The 25,411-nt window shown below is 39.8% G+C and overlaps 1 protein-coding gene across 5 annotated transcripts in view; it reads left to right on the forward strand.

Moving 5' to 3' along the window:
• LOC124802465 (polycomb protein Sfmbt) overlaps nt 1-25,411 on the forward strand; it is a 297,351-nt gene that overhangs the window by 230,138 nt on the left and 41,802 nt on the right. For all 5 annotated transcript variants that reach the window (XM_047263252.1, XM_047263255.1, XM_047263253.1 and 2 more), the window contains 3 exons: nt 5,961-6,085; nt 18,407-18,666; nt 21,721-21,954. In XM_047263252.1, the coding sequence (XP_047119208.1) occupies nt 5,961-6,085; nt 18,407-18,666; nt 21,721-21,954 (619 nt within the window). The remainder of the gene's footprint in view (nt 1-5,960; nt 6,086-18,406; nt 18,667-21,720; nt 21,955-25,411) is intronic.

Below are 25,411 nucleotides of genomic sequence, written 5' to 3' on the forward strand. Positions count from 1 at the left end.
CCAGTGCTGAAGGCATTGCGCTGTTCATTCTGAATAACGCAACCGACAGCTTGTGATCCGTAATTAGAAAGAACTGTGTCCCAAAAAGGTACATGTGAAATTTCTCAGCTGTAAACACTGTTGCCAAGGCTGCCTCTTTGATCTGTGAATAGTTGTGCTGTGCTGGGGTCAGGGTGTTCAGTGCATATGCAATAGGCTGTTCAGAACCACCCCTATTCCTGTGTGCCAAGGCTGCTTCGATACCATAGGCGGACGGATCAGTGGCCAGAACCAGTGGGAGGCCGGGAGAAAAGGCATGAGGTAGGGTGCAGATAGCAGCTTTGTTTTCAATTTGAGAAAAGCCTGATCGCAGACAGGGGTCCAGGTATATGAGACCCCCTTTTTACACAGATTGAGAGGTTTCACAATGTGGGTCACCTGGGGTAAGGATTTTACATAATAGTTGACCTGGCCCACACGTAAGATCGTCAGACAAGGTGAAGAAGTGATGGCAGTAATGTTCTGATTGGTAGGCTGGATTCCCTTTTTAGAGAGCCAGTGCCCCAAGTACTCCACTCCTAGCTGAAAAGATCTGCACTTCTCTAAATGACAACACAAGACTGCATTCCTCATGGCTGTGAACAGGGTGTGGAGGTTTTTCAAATGCTCCTGGCTGGAGGATCCTGTGACAGTAAGAGGTCATCCAAGTAATTCACACAAGTTGTAATATGCTGTATCAACTGTTCCAGAAATTGCTGGAATATTTCAGGGGCTGAGTAATTGTCAAAGGTGATTCACTTGTACTTATGCACTGGCCAGTGATGGAAAATACTTTGAATAATACATGTCTAACCAATTTGTTTCATTAAAGCCTCAAATTTTGGGGAAAAAACGGCAGACGCAAAGTTGTACACCTTGTAGAGAATCCAAAAGCCGTGAAGGCGTCGAGGCCAAAAATGTTGGTAGCCGACAGATGGTCAGTGACAAAAAATGTCAAAAGCCGGGTGACGTATTTGTAAGTTGCTGCAGTTGAGAATTGCCCGCGAAGAGGAATCGTTCTGTTACCATAGGCCACCAAATTGCACGAGGACAGTGGCAATTCAGGTGAACCCAGCTGGACATAAATTCCCTGATTGATCAAAGAGATGGTGGGCCCAGCATCCACCTGGAAACGATTGTCCTGGTGCAACGTGCTAAGTGTGAGAAACAATTTCTGCATGAAGTAGTCACCCCGGGGGGGGGACTACTGTCTGCAACATTTTTACTGTGTCCTGGTGTGGTCACGGCACAGGATGGGGCTGGGTCATGCGACTTTGATATAGTGAGCGGAGGTGCCCCTCCTTGCCACAGCGTGTACAAGAAACCCAGCGATCTGGGCAGTCTGCTTGGGAGTGATAGGAAAAACGCTGTGGGCATGAATGGAATGGCCCCCTTTGCCATCGTCAAGGGACGGCTGGAGGCTCTGAAGTCATAGAGACATCCAACAAAAACAAATCACAATGTTGCTTCAACCTGCTGGTCTTCCTCCATATATGATGCTGGGGCAGTGCACCTGGTGATGCGTTTACTGCTTCCACTTGCGATATTGCCATGAATCATTCTATGCAATTTTGCACTAATGAGTGATGCGCAAGATGTCCTACGATGCGTTATTCAGTTTCAGTGCTGCCGTGCAAACCTCCAGGTCAGGCACCAGTTGAACCACCAGATCACAAATTAAGGATTCGGCATAGAAAGTCCTACAATATTGATTAGCGCAAGTAAAATCACATTTTCGGCTAAGGCCTTGTAAGTCACTGACCTACTACGAGTGGTATAATTGTTCTGGGTTTTTATGGTATTGATGAAATTCTACTGTGGAGGCAACCATATGGTACTACTGGGTATAAGAATTAGTGAGCAGAGTACATATCTCCTGAAATGAGAGGGCAACTTGGTCAGACGGAGACACCAATTTTCGGAGGAGAAAAAACATGTCCGGCGACACCCAGGATGGAAAGAGCTACTACTTCAAGGATTTGTCTGTGACTTGAAACACCATGAAATGTTGCTCCAGTTGATGCAGATATGTATCCCAGTCCTCCATAGCATCATTGAAAGGAGGACAGAATGTGGTGTTGAGTGCATGGGGCACCAATCCCTGGGACGCAGCAGCCTCCTCCAAACGAAGTTTTTCTGCTAAGAGCTGAAACTACTTGTGTAACAAGTCCATCTGTATCGGCTGCTGGTGCATGATCTGGATTGAGTGTGAGGACAGCCTATTCACTTTCCACCAGAATCTCAAAACTTTCTCCCCTACTAACCTCACCTGGTTCTCCTTAGGCCAACAAACCACCTTCCTCGTTGTCAGCATCCACCTCTCGGATGGCACCAGCAGTACCTCCATTTCGACACCTGCCACCCATTTCGTATGAGGAAGCCCTTTCCACACCGCCTCGCCATGCATGTTAATTCCATCTGCAGTGATGAGCATCCCCTCCAGATGTGCCAAGTGTCTCGCTGAGACCTTAACAGTCAGAAATCACTTTTGCCATCTTGTCTAGAAATGAATCTCCTTGACCTTAACCTACCCAGTCATCTACCACCTCCTGTGTACCCATGAAGTGCGCCCCTCGGACTCAATACCACCCAGGATTGGAGCAATTGAATGAACTTCTGTGCAGTTTCAGCTAGCTGTTGCTGTGTTCTGAGATGAGAAATACCCTCTGCACTTTCCTCACCATCCTCTAACAGTGATATTTCACCACCCACCATGTAGTATCCTTGTCCGTCCCTGTTCCACCCGTTTCTAACTGCTTATCCGCACTACCAACTATTCCAGTCTGATCTTGGCTACACCTGCGCCATCAGAGGAAAACCACCTGAGAAATCATTCATGTGTTCTACCAACTTAGCTCTAGACACTGTTGGGCATTCTGTCTGGGCATGAGAACAATCTGCCTGTCTTCATGATTCCTGTACTGTGACCAGGAGATAGCCAGACCACCCAGTTGCTGACTACGCTGTCCTACACAATGTGCTTGACATCAACAACAACTGAAGTATGGAGTGCTTGAATTCTTCTCACCCACACCAGTTACTCAATGTTGCACTGCTGGAAACTCTCCCTGCAATATGTGCTTTGTTCCCGTAACCTCCCTGATCTCAGTCTTCGCTAATCAGTATCTGTCACCTGTCTATATCCTCTTCCCTGTTCCTATTCCAGCCTCACACACACCATCTTCACATCTGTATAGTTCTTTCCCTTCTCTGCTTCTTTCCTCTACCCTTTTCCCCCCAAAGCATCTTCCCCCACCCCTAGCCTGCTGCTCCTTCCTCTCCCAACCCTCACACCTTTTCTGTTTGCACACTACTCATATCTGCTGAGATCACTGCTCACTACAGTCAGACCTCAGAGCAAGGGGACAAGAGTGGCCGCCTGTGCGTACATGTGTGTGTTTTTTTTCTTTTTTCTTCTACATCTGAAGAAGGATGTCATCTGATTTCTTGATTACATACAACAATCTACTCTCAATGTGCCTGTCTGCTTCCCCCCACCTTCTTTATGTGATGAGTAGCAGTCTATCCTACTTCAGGTTCTTGTTCTTCCATTCTGAATTTTCCATTGTTAGATTACATTATGGTTGAGGGATTCCATTGGGAGTGGTCTATCCTACTTCAGGTTCTTGTTCTTCCATTCTGAATTTTCCATTGTTAGATTACATTATGGTTGAGGGATTCCATTGGGAGTGATCTCTGGGATGTGGGGAAAAAGTCTGAGATTTACATTTAATTTAATAATAGCAATATAGTGAAATGACTTGGTAATTTTAATTATGAATTAACCTAAAATACTGTCTCAGTAAAATGAATGTTCGTGTGTAAAATATAATAATCGAATTTTCAGTAGAATTTAATTAATGTAATTACTATCCTCTGTTATAATGGACAAACTTTTGTTTTTGCTAACCAAATATTTACACTGTTGTCTTACTTGCTTCTTCACAGACTACTTGGTCTACAGGATTTGCCATTTTCTTTATGTTTAACTGTTACAAACAGAGGTACCCAGCCACATTTTATGTCTTTCTATTACTGAAATCTCAAATAGTACCATGAATCTTCTTGTAACACATTACCAAGTATTACATGGCCTAGAAACAATGATCACGTTCGCTGATTTTATCATTCACAAGGAACCTGCTATGAGGGTTGAATGAAAAGTAATGCCTCCACCTTCGTTAATTGGGTTTGGATGGGAATATTTTAATAAAGAAAACGCGGGAATAATCCTTAGAATGTGATCTTTAAGTACCAATATTCACTTTCCCACATATTGGATACATTTCTGCCAACCTGCCAATAATGAACAAGTTTTCTGAAGCCGTCACGGAGAAAAGTCGACACTCTGTTTCTGCCAACCACAGTCTCACAGTTCTCTCAACATCTTCATTAGAAGCATAATGATGTCGCTGCAGATTGTCTTTCATTATCGGGAACACATTGAAGTCAGTTGGTGCTAAATCTGTACTGTATGGAGGATGCCATACGATGGTGAGATTCAGTCTCTGAAGTTCTGCTGTGGTGGCACGTGAAGTATGTGGTTTGGCATAGTCATGCTGCAGGAAAACATTTCCCTTTTCCTTTTGGACCCTTGTTAGCCGTTGTTTCAGAGTTTGCAGCGTTGTGATGTAACGCTCTGAATTTATCGTTGTTCCACGATCAAGGAAATCAACATGGATAACACCATCGGCGTCCCAGAACACTGGCCATGATTTTCCAGCTGAGGGCTGCATCTTGAATTTCTTTTTCAGGGGCGAGTCTTTGTGTCCATATTCCATGGACTGACGTTTTATCTCCGGGTCGTAATGGTGTACCACGTTTTGTCTCCTGACACAGTTGAATGGAGAAAGGTGTCACCTTCATTCTCGTAATGCGAGAGGAGTTCCTGGAAAATTTCAAGTCCGTGTGCTTTCATTTCAGGAGTCACCATCTGGGGTACCCATAGTGCACAGATCTTCTGATAGCCAAGCAAAGCAATAATGTGACCCACACATTCTTGTGAAATGCCAATCATGTTTGCAGTTTGTCTAGTAATATTACGATCGTCGTGAATCAATCTGTCAACATTTTGCTTGAGGAACTCTGTGGTTGCTCCAAGTCTTTGTTTGTCATGCAGGTCAGATGTTCCCCCTTCAACATCTTTAAATATACTCGCCCAACAACGCGTAGTGCTCACATCAACACAGTCACCATAAACTGCTTTCATTCTCTGATGAATCTCCTTTGAGGTGACATGTTCTGCTGTCAAACATTCAATGACTGCACGTTGCTTAAATCACATTGACTGACTGTCTGCGCAGGGTACCATACTTAACACTTTAACAACGCAACTGTTCAATGCTGAAGCTTCCTGCCAACTGGAGCTGTAGAGAAGAGGCTACGGAACAAGCCAGTACCTGCTGCATTCCAATGCTGCCAACTGTTGAAGAGTTACGAAGATGGAGGCATTACTTTTCAGTCAACCCTCATACATATAAAACATTAACTAAAATAATAAAAGATTTTGATACATGTCATAGAATTTTGTATGATTTTCTAACTGTGGTTGTAATGATTCCACGGCACTGAATCTAGCTCATTATTGATATGTTCTAAATGTAACTAATTGCTGGCAATTTGCTGTAAATAATTTGATAGAAAAGTATCCCAAAATGTTAATATTGGCATTATATTTCAGGACTTTTTAGCCACTTGTTTTGCTGTCAAGACAGTTTTGGGTATTTTTAGCTACTCGTCTGTTGTACTCTCTGATAGGTATTTTGCTGGATGTGGAACAGCGTTCCTAATTGACTTCTGATTTGTTTTAAATATGAATTTACCTAATGATTCCATATCATACAATATTTTGTTAGACCCAGAAAATAGTTGTAGATACAATAAACACTGTGATATAATTTTAATCAATTCCTGAAAACACATGTTTTTGATACTGTTAAAAGGTGTGGTATGAACTTGGAAGTTGTGGACAAGAACAGAATATCAAGGATGAAGGTTGCAAGAATTGAAAAAATAGTTGGCAAAAGACTACATGTAAAATATTATCAGGCAGAACAAGATGATAATGGTGAGCCACTACATTGACTGTATTCTTCTTATTATAATGACCTTTGTAATAATTATTGGATGAAATGAAGTTGTTTTGAGCTGATGATCTATAGATATAGCCAAGAGAGTTAAAATATAACTGACTTTTCTTTTTGGAAATAGTCATAGCTTGAGTTCACTGCATTATTTGACTGCATGACATTGTTTTAGGAAATATATTTAAAAACATACTGAATTTCATGATCGTTTTTTTTTTTTTTTTTCAAAAAGTTTTGTGTGCAATTTTTTATATCAGTTGTAGAAAGCTACCATCTCTCTGAACAGTGAAAGCAAACACTGGAAGAAAAGTAAATTTAAATAAATAGTTACATATATAAAGAACAAAGATGCTGTGACTTACCAAACGAGAAAGCACTGGTAGATAGACGCAATAAAAAACACACAAACACTCACACAAATTTCAAGTTTTCGCAACCCAAGGCTGCTTCATCAGGAAAGAGGGAAGGAGAGCGAAAGACGAAAGGATGTGGGTTTTGAGGGAGAGGGTAAGGAGTCATTCCAATCCTGGGAGCAGAAAGACTTACCTTAGGGGGAAAAAAGGACAGGTATACACTCGTGCGCGCGCGCGCACGCACGCACACACACACACACACACACACACACACACACACACACACACACCCATCCGCACATATGCAGACACAGGCAGACATATATATCTGACAGATATACAGGACTACAATTTTATCAGACTTTTGTATAATCCTTTTTGACAAAGGCTGTGGCCAAAAATTTAGTTCTGATTATTTGCACAAGTTATGGATTGATCACCATGGTCTCATTTCAACAACATTCTGTCTGTGACTTGTGAATATCTGACCACCAATGGATTTCCGTAATGGGCCAAAACCTCGGGCTATTTTTGTGAGTATCTCTAACAGATCAGGCCTGCTGATCTGAAGCTCGTAGTTTCCCACTAATGTGCAGGATGTGCCCATGGGATCTAGTCTCACCAATCTGCCCGGAGGCCGGTTCTGTTTTTGTGTGGTATGATGTTGTGGATTTTTGTGGTTTATCCATGGACCCAGACTGCAGTGCTCCTGGGCGGGTCAGAGGCCACGGGTGATGGAGTTCAGGAATTGCGACTGCCTCACCACAAGTACATTGTGTAGTGCAGTGTTTTATGGATATTTTATTTATTTTAGTACATTTTGGCACTTCAAAAGTAGCTTATGTATTAGAAAGTATGGACGATAAGGAAGATCATTGCACAGTCGCTGATGGTTTGTATGCTATGTACTCATATATTTCTTGGAAGAAAAATCACATGATAATAGACACATCACAGTAGGTAAGAACAGGCAATAACGAGAATAGTAGAACGAACATTTTATTGCCTGTCACCTATAGTGTTGGTTGACACAACTCTTCCCTGCCTTATACACTTCTTTCAAGACACCTACTTTTTTTTAGGTTATTTCTGAAATCAGTGAAGATATTTTAAATTCGTCTTGTGACTCCAAGGAAATGCATGTTTTTGTCAGCATATGTGTTTCATTGTATCGAAATAAAATAACATCAGTGGTCTTAATGAAACACATATACCACTTGGCTTGCTTTCTCCATCTAAAAACAGTTTGTTACAAAATATGTTAATTTTAGTGCTTTCGATTTTTGCGTGCATCAGGAAACACCATCTGCTTGTGAAGTTGTTTTTTTTATATATATATTTCCTTGTTTGGCACTATTGTCTCTTGTACCATAGCTGTAAAGACGGATTTAAAATACCTTCAGTTATTACAAAACAGCTACGGACAATATGGTCACACAAATTAAGAATTTTTTTCTGAAACTTCGTTTCAAATTTTGTAGCTTAGTTTTTATAACAACATTGTGGTCCACATTTGTAATACTGTCTAGAAATTTTTCAAGCATTTCTTTGTATGCTCTATTTTTACATTCTTGTTTGTGCAATGTTCATATGTCAGTTTTCACAAACAAGGTATTTCATGGTACAGTTGTATGTTTTTCGATATGGTCATTGGTCCATTATTATATTTGTAGCAAATAAAACTTGCTGTCTCTTGAAAACCATTCACTCAGAAGTGGCAAATTTCAAGAAACAGCAACGTTTCTCTTGCTTCCAAGTTAAAATTTACTTCCTTTGGCAAAACAAAGTGGAATTTGCTCAATGTCATCTCACTATCATTCTAAATCACTTGCAGTTATGAAACATTGATTTATTAAATGACAAAACATTTCAGGACAAAAGTTTATGAAAAATCACATTTTTAATATAAAAAACAAGCGTGTAATTTCTTAACTTACCATATTTCAAAGCCACACTAATTCTCATTTCAGCAGCCATCAAAGACTTTACTCATGTAATGCAGTAAATAAGAAAATTCCACATGCTTATCAAGTAGAAAAATACTCAGATCTTTCCGTGCTATCATTTGCCAAAATCTTGTTTTCATACATGAGGGACACTGTGACTATTTTATTCTCAAATTCAGTGGGTACTGTTTCAAGGCTGGGCCTCCACAAATACAAAGGCAGGGGCTGCAGGTATCAAAGAATCTGCTGGAAATATCTGTAGCTCATGGGGAAGATCCATTTTTTGTGCGATGTCTCACCTTTGAAGGCACTTTAGCTTTTAATTGTTGCTGGAGAGTTGTCAAAACAAGTCTCCGTCCTCAGTCGTGGCAACTCTCGCAGTGTTCTAGCAGTATATCATGGTGAAACCAAGCAAGCTGAAATTCAGTCCTGAATGGCTGAATGACTGGAGGTATGAGGCCATCAAGGCCCACAGACGTCAGAATTCCAGGCATATTGCATAGTATGCAGCAAGTCTTTCGCTGTCATCAAAATGGGGATATGGCCGTTGTCAGTCATGTGGAAGGAGCTAAGCACTCCAGAGCAGTTGCAGCAGTCAAGAAGACAGCATACATTCATATTTTTCGTTGGTCCTTCGTAAGGGAAGTGTTAAAACTGTTACATGATGCAAAACTCTTAAAGGCTGCACGACATCTCACTGTCCTTAATGGGATTTTATTTTCCATGACTGCTTCTTCTTCTTCTTCTTCTTCTTCTTCTTTTTAAATATGCGTTAGGCCTTTAAAAGGGAAACCTTGCCAGCAGAGTGGCGCTCAAAAGTTAGTGACAGGCTTTCTGATAGTACATACCTACCAATTCTCCTGATTTAGGAGGTAGACTCCCGATTTGCAGCTTTTTCTCCTGCCTCCCGATTATTGCTTTATTTCTACCGATTGTTGGCTAATGATCGTCAAACAAAAGACAGTTGTTTTGAAAACCCATCATTTCAGTTTTGGCCAATTGTGGAAAGTCCTTTGCTTTTTAGTCTCGTTAATTAATTTACTTCTCGAAGTTTGTAGAAATCGGGAAGTCATGCAGGACATGTTATAGATTGTTCCTTTTCCTCTTTCCTGCGTGTTTTGTAGAATACATACTCGTATTGCTCAGTTTTGTTCTCTGTTTAGACTTGCATTTGTGTTTCTCACTGTGCCAGTTAGTAGTTCTCCCACTAAATCTGGAAGTTTTGAGTAGCTCTCTAGTGGCTAGTGCGAATTATGGTAGATTTTAAACTTATTAGAGTGGTTTTACATTAAAATTACTTTTCAAAATTATTGATCTAATCAACATACAGAAAATAAAACTGTTTAATTTATTAATATCTGCTAGGTCTTAAATTTATATCACCTAAACATTTATAATACACAGTATTCAATCTTTGTCCTTCTATTGTTGTGCATTCTAATATTAATAAATCTGCAGCTGCATCCGTTGTGCATACCTATAGTGTTGGTGTTAATGTGCTGCTTTTTACATCACTGGATCTTGTTTTAGTGTTATATGTGGGTAAAGTACAAGCACAGTATGCCCACAAATATCATGCTGAATGGCTACTTTAGCGGTTGGGGAGCGAGAGAGAAATGGGTTTTTCAGAGCTGCAGTAATTAATGTTTAGCTGCATCAAAAATTGTCTGTCCAGAAACCCCCTGGTATAGATGCCCGCGTGTTAAGAATCTTGTGGCAGTTCTGGAACATTGGATAAATATTGATTCCTTTTAGTTTTGGGGTGCTGCTTGGCATTTACTATTTCCCTCCAACGATATACAACAATGGCGGTGTGGCTGCGGTGGCTATTCTCTCTTCGTGTTTACTTCGTCTTCAAAAATATAGATTTAAAAATGCAAGTTTTTGTCACATCGAGAGAAGGAAATTAGGATGTAGCTCAGTAGTAGGATAAAGACTTGCGACTTCCGCATATTATAACTTTTACTTAGCACATTAATGAGAGAGAGCAATTACATATGTCTTTCTGACACCAGCTGAAAAGACCAAAAGAGACAGAGATTGGTGAAAAAAAACCTATGAAGTACATAAAATAATTGATATTTTAATGTTCAGTTTTCTGTTAGCATACGGAGATGATCATACCTCATTACAATATCTTTGCTGCACGAGGATAGCATGAATATTTATTTATATGTGTAGGTCATTTAAAGAACCTACACACTATGCGATACTAAATTTGCAAACAGGTTAGAAAGAATTTTTGATGCAGCACACTAAACAAAAATACCTTTTAAAACGGTGAAAGAATCTTTAGAAGTGAATCAAGCTGAGGGCTCCCTTGTGTTTTTTGCCATTGTGTGGTCATATCATGTGGTTGTTAAGTGAGTTGAATGTGAGGAAATTTAGACAATGAAGTTGCCAGAAAATTTCAGATACATAGAACAAAGCATAGTGCAGTTATAAAACGTGTACTAAGGCCTTATTTTGTAGAAAATCTATGACAAGATATCAGTGAAAGCTTGCATATCATTATAGCTGATGAATCAACAGACTTTAGCGTGACCTAATTTTTAGGGATAACAACAGTATATTACAGAGCTGCAATCAGTGCAATTGTTTCAACATTTTTGAAATCAGCTGACCTCAAACGTTTTCATTCTGTTTTCTTGGTGCAATACTGCAACAATTTCCGTGCATTATTATGTCAAGGAAAGATCCGTTGTTTGCATTTAATAATCTTTCTTTATCTACATTAATAGCCTACAGTTCATACTTAAGTGCCTGGTAGAAGGTTCATCGTACCATTTTCAGATTATTTCTTTACAGTTCCACCTCGAATAGCGCACAGGAAAAATGAACACCTAAATCTTTCCATTTCCATTGTGATTTATTTTATTATCATTACACTTTCTTCCTATGTAGGTGGAGGTCAACAAAATATTTCCACTTTTGGAGGAGAAAGTTGGTGATAGAAATTTTGTAAATAGCTCTCGTCGCAACATAAAAGCCTTTGTTTTAATGATTGTCACCCTGATTCGTGTATCATTTCCATGACACACACTCCCCTATATCGTGATAATAAAAAATGAGCTGTCCTTCTTTGGACTTCGTTATTTTTCTCTGTCAATCCTATCTAGTAAGGATCCCATGATGTGCAGCAGTACTCTAGCAGAGGGTGGACAAGTGAAGCAATAGCCAATCTCTTTAGTGGATTTGTTGCATCTTCTAAGTATTCTGCCAACAAAGAGGAGTCTTTGCTTTGCCTTACTCTACGCATTACCTGTACAATTTTTCCCAATTTGAGTTGTTCTTAATTGTAATTTGTAAGTATTTAGTTGAATTGACAGCTTTGAGATTCGTGCGATTTACCTTCTAACCAAAATTTGGTGGATTTCTTTAATACTCATGTGGATGACCTCACACTTCTCTTTATTTAGGAACTGTTGTGTTGGCAGAAGAGCCAACACCGTGTTACTAGAGGAGGCAGAAATGCAAGCGTTTTAGCTCACGCAGGCTGGCATGAGGAGGGAAGAACTTTACTGACGTGAGATCTGGAACATGGCAAGGAATTCGAATTCAGATAGCGGACCTAATTATTTTGATACTTAATTTTAATCCATTAATGATGAATGTTGCTCTTGACGGTACATGATTCACAATATTATCTGTTCAGCATACATTCGTAGTAACTGAATATGGCGCCTTGCTAGGTCATAGCAAATGACGTAGCTGATGGCTATGCTAAACTGTCGTCTCTGCAAATGAGAGTGTATGTAGCCAATGAACCATCGCTAGCAAAGTAGGCTGTACAACTGGGGCGAGTGCTAGGGAGTCTCTCTAGACCTGCTGTGTGGCGGCACTCGGTCTGCAATCACTGATAGTGGCGACACGCGGGTCCGACGTATACTAACAGACTGTGGCCGATTTAAAGGCTACCACCTAGCAAGTGTGGTGTCTGGCGGTGACACCACAGGAACCGTTGCCACTTTTCGCACCATTCAGATATCTTGTCTTTGCTGACGTGACATTTGTCTATCACATGGTGGAAAAAGCAATGCTTCAAACAAAACCAAACAAAAAAAATTGGAATTTGGTCCTAGAATTATTTACATCATCTACAATTTGCCAACTAATTGTAAAGACGATGCGAGTGACCTGTTCAAGAAAATGTTACCAGATAGCAATATAGTGAAAACTTAAAGCTCTGCAAGAACAAAAACTGTAACAAACCTAGGAGAAATGGTCATAAAATGTCCCAACCTAGTACTGCAGTTGAACTACGCTACAGCTAACGAGTGTGGAATTGGTGCTTTCGTTAGTTCCAGTGTTTTTATTTGTATTTTTATAGCCATTATATAGCTTTTCGATATCACAGGAAAAGAGTCAAATCAGTTGTCTCGGAACTATTCTGAAAATGAGCCAGGATTTTCAATCATTCGTGCCTCCTGATTTTTTTAAACTGCATCTCCTGATTTTGGATTTAAAGGGTTGGCAGTTACGTCGTATCATAAGGACCATCTCATCAACTTATTTGGATATTTGATTGTACTTCCAGATTATGCTCCTTGTCGTCAGGCAAGATAACTGAACATGATGTAGATGCTCCCGTGACTGTTGATAAGATCGCAGTGACTGGTGAATCTGGAAACTCACAGTCGATGATCCATTTTTCAACCTCCCAGCTGTTGCAGCCTGGTGCAACTCCATCACTGCCACCAACGTTGCATCAACTAACAGTCGTATTGTCACCTCCATCACTGCCGCTAATGCTGCATCGACTAACACTCGTATTTCAAAACACCTGATTCAGGATGATGATACAAGGGTGGAAATATTATGGCTTTTGCAGACTGTTGAAACTTGTGTCTCCTTCTCTACTATAGGAAAGCAGACTGCAGTGTTTGAGCCATGTTCCTTAATGATAATGTAGCTAGTAAGATGTAGCTTAGGTGGATCAAGAATCATACAGTATTGTTCGCGGATAAATGCTGCACTTCAAGAAAACTATACTCGAAGATCTTGAAGGGGATGTACTGTTTGTAATTTTATTTGATTAGAGCCGTAACAAGGTGTCTTGAGTTGCGGCAAATGGATATTGCTCTCGGATATTGGCACAAAGTTAAAAAAGAAGTGGAAATGCACTATTTTTCATCTGCAGCCATACCACTGCTGCTGATATGTTGGATGGTTTTAAGATACAAAATTCTGATCTGAATTTTGCTTCAGGTATCAATGGATCAGCCTAATGTCAGTTGGGCATTCTTAAAGGATTTGAGTCTTGATCTGATGAGTATTCGTGAGAACAGTGCATCAAATTTTGTTGATATGGGATCTTGTGGTCTTCATACAATTCATCAGTGTTTCAAGAATGCAGCCTTAAAGACTAATTGGGGTGTTGTACCTTTTTTGAGATCAATTTGTAATGTGTTAAGAATGTAGCTGCAAGAAGAGCTGATTATAAAAGATGTAATAACCCCAAAAACCTGCCCTTGCATAAAAAATGCGCTGGCTGGAAAATAAGGATGCAGCCTACTGGGGTGTAATAATCATACTCTTTCTAAAGACTTATTCGGACAAAGTAAAGAAACACATGATTAAAATAGATACTTACAGCTGGTGAACTATGTTGAAGTACCTTGAAGATCCTCTGCTGCCAGCTAAAATATCTTTTTTTAGCTTTGTTTCTGGGCAGATCATGCACTTTTTGAGGGAATTCCAAAGTGTGAACCCCATGGCATCTTTCCTGTACAATGCTTTGTCATCTCTACTTGCTGATGTGATGTCCTTAGTTGTTAAGGCTGAAGTATTATCTGCCCCGAAATCAGTGTGTGATACAAAGCTTGGTAATAAAGCTGATCTTATTCCTGCAATAGACATGCTGTATGGTCTGAGCTCAGAAAAGCAAAATGGCCTGCCAAGGATATTTTAACTTGCAGGACTGAGTGCAGGAGCTTTCTGATCAAAATGTGCTCAAACCTCCTTTAAAGTCACATTTGAAGTGCAGCATTTGTAGATACATAAGCTTTTGTGATCAAGTTGTGATAAATAGCACACAACAGAAGAGATCCATTGTCTAGCAAGTTAAAGAACTGCAGGCCAAAAAGTCCAGGATATTGGCTGAAAGGCCCATTGTACTGAGTGGAACTGATGAACAGATCACTTCTCTCACAAAAGAGTTTTGACTGGTTTTCATTGATTAATTTGAATTGCTGATTAGACAAAATACAGAGTGTTGTTACTTAGTGTAAATGGATAGATAAAAAATCTACAGAGCAAGAGGCAGTAGATGAACACACACACAAAAAGAGTTTAACTTTAACAAGCTTTGTGAGCCAGTGGCTCCTTTTCTGGTAGTAGAGTTGAAGGGGAAGGAAGAGTTGCGAAGGAAAAGGACTGGATCGGTTTAGGGAAAGGGGCACAGTTCAGGAAAGTCACCCAGAACCTCGGGTCAGGGGAGACTTAACCGTACAAAATGAGAAGGCAAAGCAGTCACTATACGTACCCCAGAGCTATTCTTATTTTTTAAACTTTAATGTTATATAACATATTTTTTTATGTTTGTCTGGTCTTATGCATTATCTTGGCTGGAAAGTTCGTAAGTCCTATATGGTCGGATGAAGGTGTTACCAAATTATAAAACCTAATGAAAAAAGTGACTGAAAAGACCTCCTCCTACATTCTAATGTTCAATTTGCCAGGCTTGTCAGGATATGAATACATTTTTTTATACATTGTAGTTTGTGTCCACTTTTCCAAACCCCCTTTTAATATTTACTGCCAGTATCTTGGCTGTAGCAGATGGTCCATAACAATCCATGCTAATTTAGGGAAATAATGGCCAGGCAGCTAATGTGCCAGATGTAGACTGCACATACAAAAAGAGATTCCTAAAGAAATTAGTTACAAAATGAAAATCTTAGATGGAATATAACAATACTAAGAAAAGTAAAGTTGCTACTCACCATATAGTGGAGACGCTGAGTCGCAGATAGACGACAGACTCGCACGCACGCACGCACGCATGCATGCATGCATGCATGCATGCATACACGTGTGCGTGCACGTTCGCGCGCGCACACACACACACACACACACACACACACACACACACACAGTCTCGGACAACTGAAGCCACACTGCGAGCAGCAGCAGCACCAGTGAATGATGGGAGTGGCGACTGGGTGGGGGTAAGGAGGAGGCTGAGGCAGGAAGGGAGGGGGATGGTAAGGTTGGAAGCAGACAGTGAAGTGCTGTTGGGGAGCACGCAGTGACAAGGCAAAGAGAGGGTAGGGCAGCTGTGTGCAATCCTCTGTGGAAAAAAATATGTATTCTGAAGAATAGTCTTTGATGTCATCTCTGCTGCAGTATTTGTCCTCAGCCCATCATTTGAAAAATGACTTACATGGTTTGAGACTAAACTTAAAAATGAGATATTAGTAAATCAATATTATTAATGCACAGTTCAATTGCCATTTTTCAGCAATATGTTAAAAGGATGTGTTCTACAGTTATGATTTGAATTGTTGTTAAAAATTCTTATTTTCTTCCTTAACAGCTTTTCAGACACATTTTGTATGATGTTGGGCACATAAACGTTCAGTATTTGCTGAAAGTTAACTTCAAGTACAAATTTTAAAGCTCCTATGCTTGCATCAATGAAATATATGATAACTCGTATATACAAAGGATGGAGAAATGTACTGTTGTTATTTTTATATGTATGTCTTGTTATAGTACTTTAGCACTTGTATATAATTGTTCCATTTGCTTAGTCCTCCAGTCCTAGGTGATAATTATTGGGACTGCTGGTGATTATTGGCACTGCAGCTATGTAAAAATTCACACTGTCATTTAAGACTGAATATAATGCCTGAATCCTTTAACTGCTCATTTTATACATGCCATGTGTTTTCTCACAGCTTAAAATTCATTTTAATTTTACATGAAAGGACCGAAAGTGTCACTTAATTTGCTGAAAATTATTTAATTACCACATATTGTAACACCTAATGAAAAGACAAAAGTTCTGTTTAGTTTTCATTTAATCTTAAGATTGTCAGTGCTTTAGATGTAAAAGCAGTTCCAACAAACTTCAAATTTGTTATTGATTTTAATCTGATGAACAGTTTTCTGTTCGTATTAAATTCTTGCTCTGTGATTCAAACAATTTGTATGATAATTTGATACCATCATTTATGTTTAAAAGGTTTGACTCTATGGAAAAAATCTTTTATCTTTAAAAGCATTGACAGAAGCTGTCACTTGGTCTTAATATAAATGCCTTAAAATCAAAGTATTCAACATGATGTATGAGATTTTGGGGTGATAAATTGTAATTAAATATTGGATTCTGTCAAAAAATTTTGCTTAAATTATAATTTCGTAGTATGGCACTGTCATAGCTATTAGATGGTAAACAATTTTAGCCAAGTAAAATTTTCTGTACACACAATAATTCTTTGCTTTCATAAAAGTCATGTTCTTAAGGATACATCATAGACATACTGATCTGTGTCAGTATTTATTCTGCATTTGTAGAGGGCTGATATTTTGTAGCATTTTTACCTGAGTATTTTGCAATGTAATTTTCACAATCTGTGTATTTAAATATTGAATAAAGCAACTAAAAAAGGAAATGAACATTAACAGAAGAACAGTTCTTGAATAAAATGTTTTTGTCTCAATTTTTTTCTTATTTAGTGTCACCAGTTACTAGAGGATTGCTATTAATTCAAAGTTAGACTTGACTTGTTAATAAAAACAGGAACATTGTTAATTTACATAACGTCCTGTTCATTTAACATTCAGACCATAAATCCTGTAAAGGAGACAATTTGCTTTTCATTGACTGTTGATCATGAATTTCCAATTTAATCAGATGACCTATTGCTGTTGTTTCTTAAAGTGTACCAATCTAAATAAAACAGTTTAATTGAATAGACAAAAAAATCTACTTACCAAGCGGCACCAGAACACGCACATAAAAGGAGGTTATAAATTAGGCAAGCTTTCAGAGCCAGTGGCTTCTCCTCTGGGCAGAAGGGTTGAAGGGGAAGGAAGAGAGGTGAAGGAAAAGGATTGGAGAGGTCTAGGAAAAAGGGGTAGATTTCGGAAAACTCACCCAGAACCACGAGTCAGGGAGCACATACTGGACAGCATGAAAAGGAAAGACTGATTATTGGCGAGTGGGGTTCTGGGTGACTTTGCAGAAATCTACCCCTTTTCCAAGACCTCTTCAGTCCTTTCCTTCACCCTCTACCTTTCCCTTCACACTTTCTGCCTGGCTCCGAAAGCTTGCCTAATTGTAACTTCCTTTTATGTGTGTGTTCTGCCGCCACTTGGTGAGATTTGTTTTATACATCCAATGAAATTATTTTGTCAAAAATTGATTGTTTAAATAAAACATAATTTAAGACAGATTGGTACTTACCGTAAAGAAGACCCATAAAGAAGAAGTATAGAGTTGCAGACTGGCACAATTAAAACATACTTAAGTTAAAGCTTTTGCCCACAGCCCTCATCAGTAAAGAAAGACACACACTATTCACACACACAAGCAAGCGCACCTCGTGCACACACAACTGCCACCTCCAGCATCTCGGGCCAGAATGCTGGAGTTGATGGTGAGATGTGCTTGCTTTGTGTGTGTGTGTGTGTGTGTGTGTGTGTGTGTGTGTGTGTGTGTGTGTGTGTGTCTTACTGATGAAGGCTATGGCCGAAAGCTTGATGTAAGTGTCTTTTGATTGTTCCAGCGTGCAACTTGACGTGTCTTCTTTGGGGTATGTAGAAATCTTTTTTTTTTTTTTTTTTTTTTTTTTTTTTTTTTTTTTTTTTTTTATACTAGTTTCCATTGTTTGATTAAAACTTAGTTTAATCACTTTTTACTTGCCCATAAGAGGGCAGACCATAGTTACATATAGGGAATGTCTTCACATTGCATAATTCATATAGGAAGTCACTTTCTGGGTGTTGACTGTTTTATTTTTTTTAAAAGGTTTCTGGTGTCTATTTTTTTTAAAAGGTTTCTGGTGTCATGAAGATTCCCCTTTGATTCATCCTTGTGGATGGTCAGAACGTGTGGGGCATTGTATATCAGCACATCGAAGCTATATGGAAAGATGTATATCGGGCAACCTGCACGAAGATGATGCCACAGAAGAATATTTTATAACACCAAGAACAATTCATTATCCACCTGATATTGAATTTAGGGAAGGAATGAAACTTGAAGCTGTAGATCCGTTGAATTTGTCATCAATTTGTGTGGCAACTGTTATGAAGGTATTTATAATTGATATTATCAAAGTCAAGCCACTGTTTTCCTAGTTATTTCTTTAATGTGGAAATACTTCTTTTTGCTTGTTTATGTAACAGTTATATTGTAATATATCTGTTTAGATTTATGTACTTGTCCATTTATGTAACATTTGACTGATAGGTGTGTTTGATTATTATGAAATTGCATCAAAGATGATAAAATTCACCACCGAATTGAGTCACCTTGTAGCTGATAGTGAGTAACAAGTACACTTACCTTGATTATTGTTGTTCCGTGTTGTGGCCTGTGTTGAACATGGTGGCTGCTGTAGGAGGCATCAGACTCAACCACTTCTATGACAGCTAATGAAGCTTGCTGAAATTGTTTACTTACTATCCTAGATACTGAGGATGTTATTCGGAGTAGTTCCAGGAACTTGGAAAGGTTCAAATCTGAGAACTTGGTGAATTATTCCACATAAATGATTGCTTCTGAATTTTCCATATGCTGAATAGTCACAGTTTAATATGGTGGGTACAGGAAGACAGGGAGGGTAATGTTGTAATCCTTTTCAAAATAAAGGGCAAATGGCAAAACTTCTTGGTCGCAAAGTAGCTGTCAGTTTCACCTCATTTAAGACTGGCAACAGACAGAATGCATTTTTAGCCATTGGAGAGACAGCAGGTAAATTGGCTGCTGACAGTGCATGATAACAGATTATGCATATATGCTGCAAATGAACAGACACTGCTATTGCATATTGGTAATGCCAAACTCTTCAGATGTGACAGAAATGTGCTATGATTGGACATCTAAGTTCCAAGGCATATTATGTCAACTAACAGTTAATATTAATCAGGCTGTAGCTATTTTACTTCACAAAAGAAAAGATGAACCAATTGGTGGAGGTTGGAAAGGGAGTAAAACACTAAAGCTAAGTGGGACATACATTGGGTGAAGAGGAAGGAACACACAAATGAAAGAAATGTTGTCAGAGAGAAAAGGAGATCGAAACTAATACATCACCACACACATTGCCAGCTTCAGTTTAAATATTGCTGAATGAGGTGTGAAGCTGGATGTGGGAGAAATGAATACAGCAAATGGAGAGGATAACACAAATTTTAACCAATATAGTAAGGGAGGAAGAAAAATAAATAAATTAAAGCTAAAAAATTCCAATAAATGAGTGGGTTGCCCCACACAGCACAAACAACTATAGCCTGTCCTGTTGGGCCAGTGCCGGTCGTAGGCTACCCTCGTGGGGTTGCCTGCGCACAGACTTTTTCACTCATATTGAGAGGTATTTAAGTAATGTAAACGTGACTGTTCAACGGGACACATTACTGGTTATTAAGGATGTGGGATAAAAGTAATGTGTTCACACACACCTATTCTTTGAAAAGCAGAGTAGTACAGAAAAACTAAGTTTTTCTAATGTCTCTCATCTTGACATTTATCTCCAGATATATTCCCTCATTTATCAATAAACATTGTGTAACTTTGTCAAGCTGATTTTTCATACTGTCTAGAAAATGAACAGAGATTTTCTGGCTCTCCATTTTCAAGTATACAGATGATGTACCTTTAGCAGTGTAGTTAGAAGGCAGTGATTTACGAAATTGCACTCCGCTCAAGGGCAGGTGTTACAGCAGCACGAAACTGTTATGATATTACCAAGATGTACTTGTAGAAAAGTTTCTTAATCTACACGGGAATGTAGTTGGCAACCTGTTTGTGTTTAGGTTAAAAGTTTGTGAAAAAGTTTTTGCAACAAAAAAGAAAACAAAGTAAGGAAAAAATGTATAGAGAGATCCAACTTGATGATCCAACTGAGGAGCATTGAGAGGCCTGTGGAAACAAGTGATCTGACATCAGATATTTCATCACATGTGAACAAAAAGAAATTTAATGTGCCATAATTATAATATGATGTTGGTATTTCTTACTTAGGTTTAATTTTTCTGTTAAATGTGTCACCATATGATCATGTCTGCTTGGAGGCCACTCAGCTGAGCCAAATGATCCTGTGGACTATGGGCCAGTTGCCTGATGTCCATGTACAAGTTGTTTGCCCATCTTTGCCCTCGTATGCTAGTTCGCCTGCACGTGGGCAGCCGTGCTGAATCAGCCTGCTGTAGAGGAACAGATTCTTTGAGTTCGTTCATACAGTCTGCAAGTTTGGTGATCATTTACTGCTACACAGAAAGCAATGGTAAATGTCCTGACTAGTTTTGTTTTGCCTTGCCAGCTGACTTTGTCAATTACGATTATCCTTGAGCTGCTATTCTGACAGGAACTCCTTGTAAATCAAGATGTCATCGCAGAATGTGGCAGCAGGCCTGCAAAATCTACCGCTTCTTTCAGAAAATGGTTATTGGTATGTCCAAAGCCTATTATCCCCCTTTACCCTTCTGCCATGCATAGCATGGCATATGAGGCTAGTGCAATAAATGAGAAGGGCGTGGCTCTGTACCACCTGACGGCCTTTCTGAGCACTCCTGAAGATGTTGTTCCTTCACTCCATCTTTGCCTACATCATCTGCAGGTGCCTAGTCTCCCCGAAGTGGAGATACGGCTGTCATCAACCAGAAATTTGGTTTGAACACCACAGTGCTTAATTAGGCATGATCTTTTTCGAGGTAATATGCTGTTTCCTTTGTATGAATTTTCTTTCCCAGTGAATTATAGGGGGAACCTACAGTTTGATGAAACCCCTACTAAAATGGAACGCAGTATTTTTCAGATTAACAAACATTGCAAGAAGTGATGAGTAACAGATGCATTTCCTAGGACTAACGAAACCTGGGACCTGTGGATCCGAAATCTGACACTTTACCACTAAGCCACACCAGAATTTTCTATTAATTTCAGTGTGACAGGTGACATTATTTGCATGGTGAACATGTATTCACTAACAAAACCTTTCTCTCTTTAACACTAATACAAGGAAGTTTTTCCAGATACATACTACTTGTAAATTTTATTGCGGATCTTAATTTTCTGTGCTTAGATTAATAAATGAAATGAAAAGATTATTTATGTAAAGCTTTGTCTAATAAAGTTAAATATTTCAGGTACTGAAAGAAGGGTACATAATGATACGAATTGACAGCTATGATGCAGATGAATCTGGAGCGGATTGGTTTTGTTATCACAGCAGCTCACCTTGCATATTCCCAGCAGGTTTCTGTGATACGAATTCAATTCCTCTGACTCCTCCTAAGGGCTATGACCCATCAGAATTTGACTGGGAAACCTACCTCAGGGAAAATAATCTTGAAACTGTGCCGTTGGCGTTGTTCAACAGGGTGAGTTTTAGAATAACAGGAAAATAAATGATACATTCTGGTTCGAGCTGTCGGAGGTGGTAGTCATGTGTTCGTGAGGTGTGCTTGCTTGTATGAATGAATGTTTGTGTGTCTCGCTTTCTTTTTCTGATGAAGGCTGTGGCTGAAAGCTAATGTGTGTCTTTTAATTGTGTCCCCCTGCATCTTAATGTGCCATCTTTACAGTAGTAGCAATCTATATTTTCCTTACATTGTAGAAAAAGTAAATGTAATTATCCAATAACAATATATTTGTGTATCATTTTCAGCTGAACTACTTTGGTTTCCTGGTGGTATTCAGCCAATGGATTATTATTAAAAAAAAACAGTTGACTTAGTGATATATCTAAGTTAGTGTAGTACATAATAGTTTTTTATAAGTAGAGGACCAGTATAATGTACGGTTTAGACCCAGTGTATAATTTAACACTCAATAGTAATTGGCTTCGTGATCTGCAACATGCATCACGCATGCTTCTTTAAAAATTGTCAGCCTTCCATTACCTTGATATGAAGCGTATAGGATGGGAATAAATGGAGTTTGTTGACTGGGCTTCTGTAAATACTTCCTTTATATTTATAACCAGAAATTGTCAGAAATATAACTAACTAATTAATTAATCTAAAAACAAAGATGATGTTACTTACCAAACGAAAGCATTGGTATGTTGATAGAGACACTAACACACACACAAAATCCAAGCTTTCTCAACCCACGGTTACTTCATCAGGAAAGAGGGAAGGAGAGGGAAAGACGAAAGTATGTGGGTTTTAAGGGAGAGGGTAAGGAGTCATTCCAATCCCGGGAGCGGAAAGACTTACCTTAGGGGGAAAAGGGACAGGTATACACTCGCACGTGCTCGCGCGCGCACTCACACACACATCCATCCGCACAAATATAGACACAAGCAGACATATGTAAAGGCCAAGAGTTTGGGCAGAGATGTCAGTCGAGGCGGAAGTGCAGAGGCAAAGATGTTGTTGAATGACAGGTGAGGTATGAGCGGCGGCAACTTGAAATTAGCGGAGGTTGAGGCCAGGTGGGTATCGGGAAGAGAGGATGTATTAAAGGGCAAGTTCCCATCTCCGGAGTTCTGATAGGTTGGTGTTAGTGGGAAGTATCCAGATAACCCAGATGGTGTAATACTGTGCCAAGATGTGCCGGCCGTGCACCAAGCGCATGTTTAGCCACAGGGTGATCCTCATTACCAACAAACACTGTCTGCCTGTGTCCGTTCATGCGAATGGACAGTTTGTTGCTGGTCATTCCCACATAGAAGGCTTCACAGTGTAGGCAGGTCAATTGGTAAATCACGTGGGTGCTTTCACACGTGGCTCTGCCTTTGATCGTGTACACCTTCCGGGTTACAGGACTGGAGTAGGTGGTGGTGGGAGGGTGCATGGGACAGGTTTTACACCAGGGGCGGTTACAAGGGTAGGAGCCAGAGGGTAGGGAAGGTGGTTTGGGGATTTCATAGGGATGAACCAAGAGGTTACGAAGGTTAGGTGGACGGCGGAAAGACACTCTTGGTGGAGTGGGGAGGATTTCATGAAGGATGGATCTCATTTCAGGGCAGGATTTGAGGAGGTCGTATCCATGCTGGAGAGCCACATTCAGAGTCTGATCCAGTCCCGGAAAGTATCCTGTCACAAGTGGGGCACTTTTGGGGTTCTTCTGTGGGAGGTTCTGGGTGTTAGGGGATGAGGAAGTGGCTCTGGTTATTTGCTTCTGTACCAGGTCGGGAGGGTAGTTGTGAGATGCGAAAGCTGTTTTCAGGTTGTTGGTGTAATGGTTCAGGGATTCAGGACTGGAGCAGATTCATTTGCCACGAAGACCTAGGCTGTAGGGAAGGGACCGTTTGATATGGAATGGGTGGCAGCTGTCATGATTAATTAATTATAATGTAACTGGATAGATAAAAAAATCTACTCACCAAGGGGTGGCAAGAGAAAACACACATACACACAAAAAGTTACGCATACTTTCGGAGCCAGTGGCTCCTTCCAGAAGTTTAGGAAAAGAGGTAAAGTTCAGAAAAATCGCCAAGAACCCGGGTCAGGGGGAGGGGGGGGGGGGGGGATGAGAAGGAAAGGCTGATTGTTCAGGGCTGCACCAGACAAGGTTTGGAAACCTGAGAGCTTAAAGGTGGTACACAGAGTAATATGCAAGACAGAAATTACTACTAAAACATTGAGCTAAAGTTAATAAGATTGGAAAGCTAAGTGCATTGTATGTAACAGAGGTGGGAGGGGGGACACTAAAAAACAGGCAGGACAGAAAATGAAAGATGTAGAAAAGTAAAATGGAGTGAAGAAAGGTGTAATTACTATGAAGAAATACTGAGATGGGAGGAATTAATGTAGATTAAGGCCAGGTGGGTGGTGAGAACGAAGGATATTTTGTAGTGCTGGTTCCTACCAGTGGAGTTCTGAGAAACTGACAGATGCCATAAGACATTCTTTTGAAATAGAAAACACACACACAAACACAACTCACATGTGACCACTGTCTCTGGCCACACTGGTCAGACTGCAGACTGTAACTGCGTGTTGCAAGGGCAGCATCTGGGGTGGCTGTTGGGTGCTATGAAGCAGCATAGGGTGAGGAGGGGCAAGGGTGAAAGGGTGGAAGTGGGGAAAGATGTAGTGCTGCTTGCGGGAGTGTGTAGGGACAAGTTAGGGATAGGGTAGGGCAGCTAAGTGCAGTGGACAGTTTTGGGGATGGAGGGGGAACATACGATATATTGCAGTGGGAGAGTTCCCACTTGCACATTCAGGAAAGTTATAAGAGTTGAGGGGCATGGAAGGGAAGCAGTGGTTGAGGAGGGAGTGAGACAAGGTTGTAGCCTATCACCGATGTTATTCAATCTGTACATTGAGCAAGAAGTAAAGGAAACCATTGAAATATTTCTGGTAGGAATTATAGTTCAGGGAGAAGAAATGTCGATGACATTGTAATTCTGTCAGAGACAGCGAAGGACTTGGAAGAGCAGTTGAACGGAATGGACAGTGTCTTAAAAGGAAGATATAAGGTGAACAACAACAAAAGCAAAACAAGGATAGTGGAATGTAGTCAAATTAAATGTGATGCTCAGAGATGTAGATTAGGAAACAAGACACTTGAAGTATTAAATGAGTTATGCTATTTGAATGGTAAAGTAACTGATGATGGCCAAAACAGAGAAGATGTAAAATGTAGACTTGCAATAGCAAGAAAAGCGTTTCGGAAGAAGAGAAATCTGTTAACATCGAATATAAATTTAAGTGTTAGGAAGTATTTTCTGAAGGTATTTATCCGAGGTGTAGCCTTGTATCAAAGTGAAACATGGGCGATAAATAGTTTAGACAAGAAGAGAATAGAAGCTCTTGAAATCTGGTGCTACTGAAGACTGCTGAAGATTAGATGGGTAGATCACATAACTAATGAGCAGGCACTGGG

The sequence above is a fragment of the Schistocerca piceifrons genome, chromosome 6 (assembly GCF_021461385.2).
Source record: "Schistocerca piceifrons isolate TAMUIC-IGC-003096 chromosome 6, iqSchPice1.1, whole genome shotgun sequence".
Lineage (NCBI taxonomy): Eukaryota > Metazoa > Arthropoda > Insecta > Orthoptera > Acrididae > Schistocerca > Schistocerca piceifrons.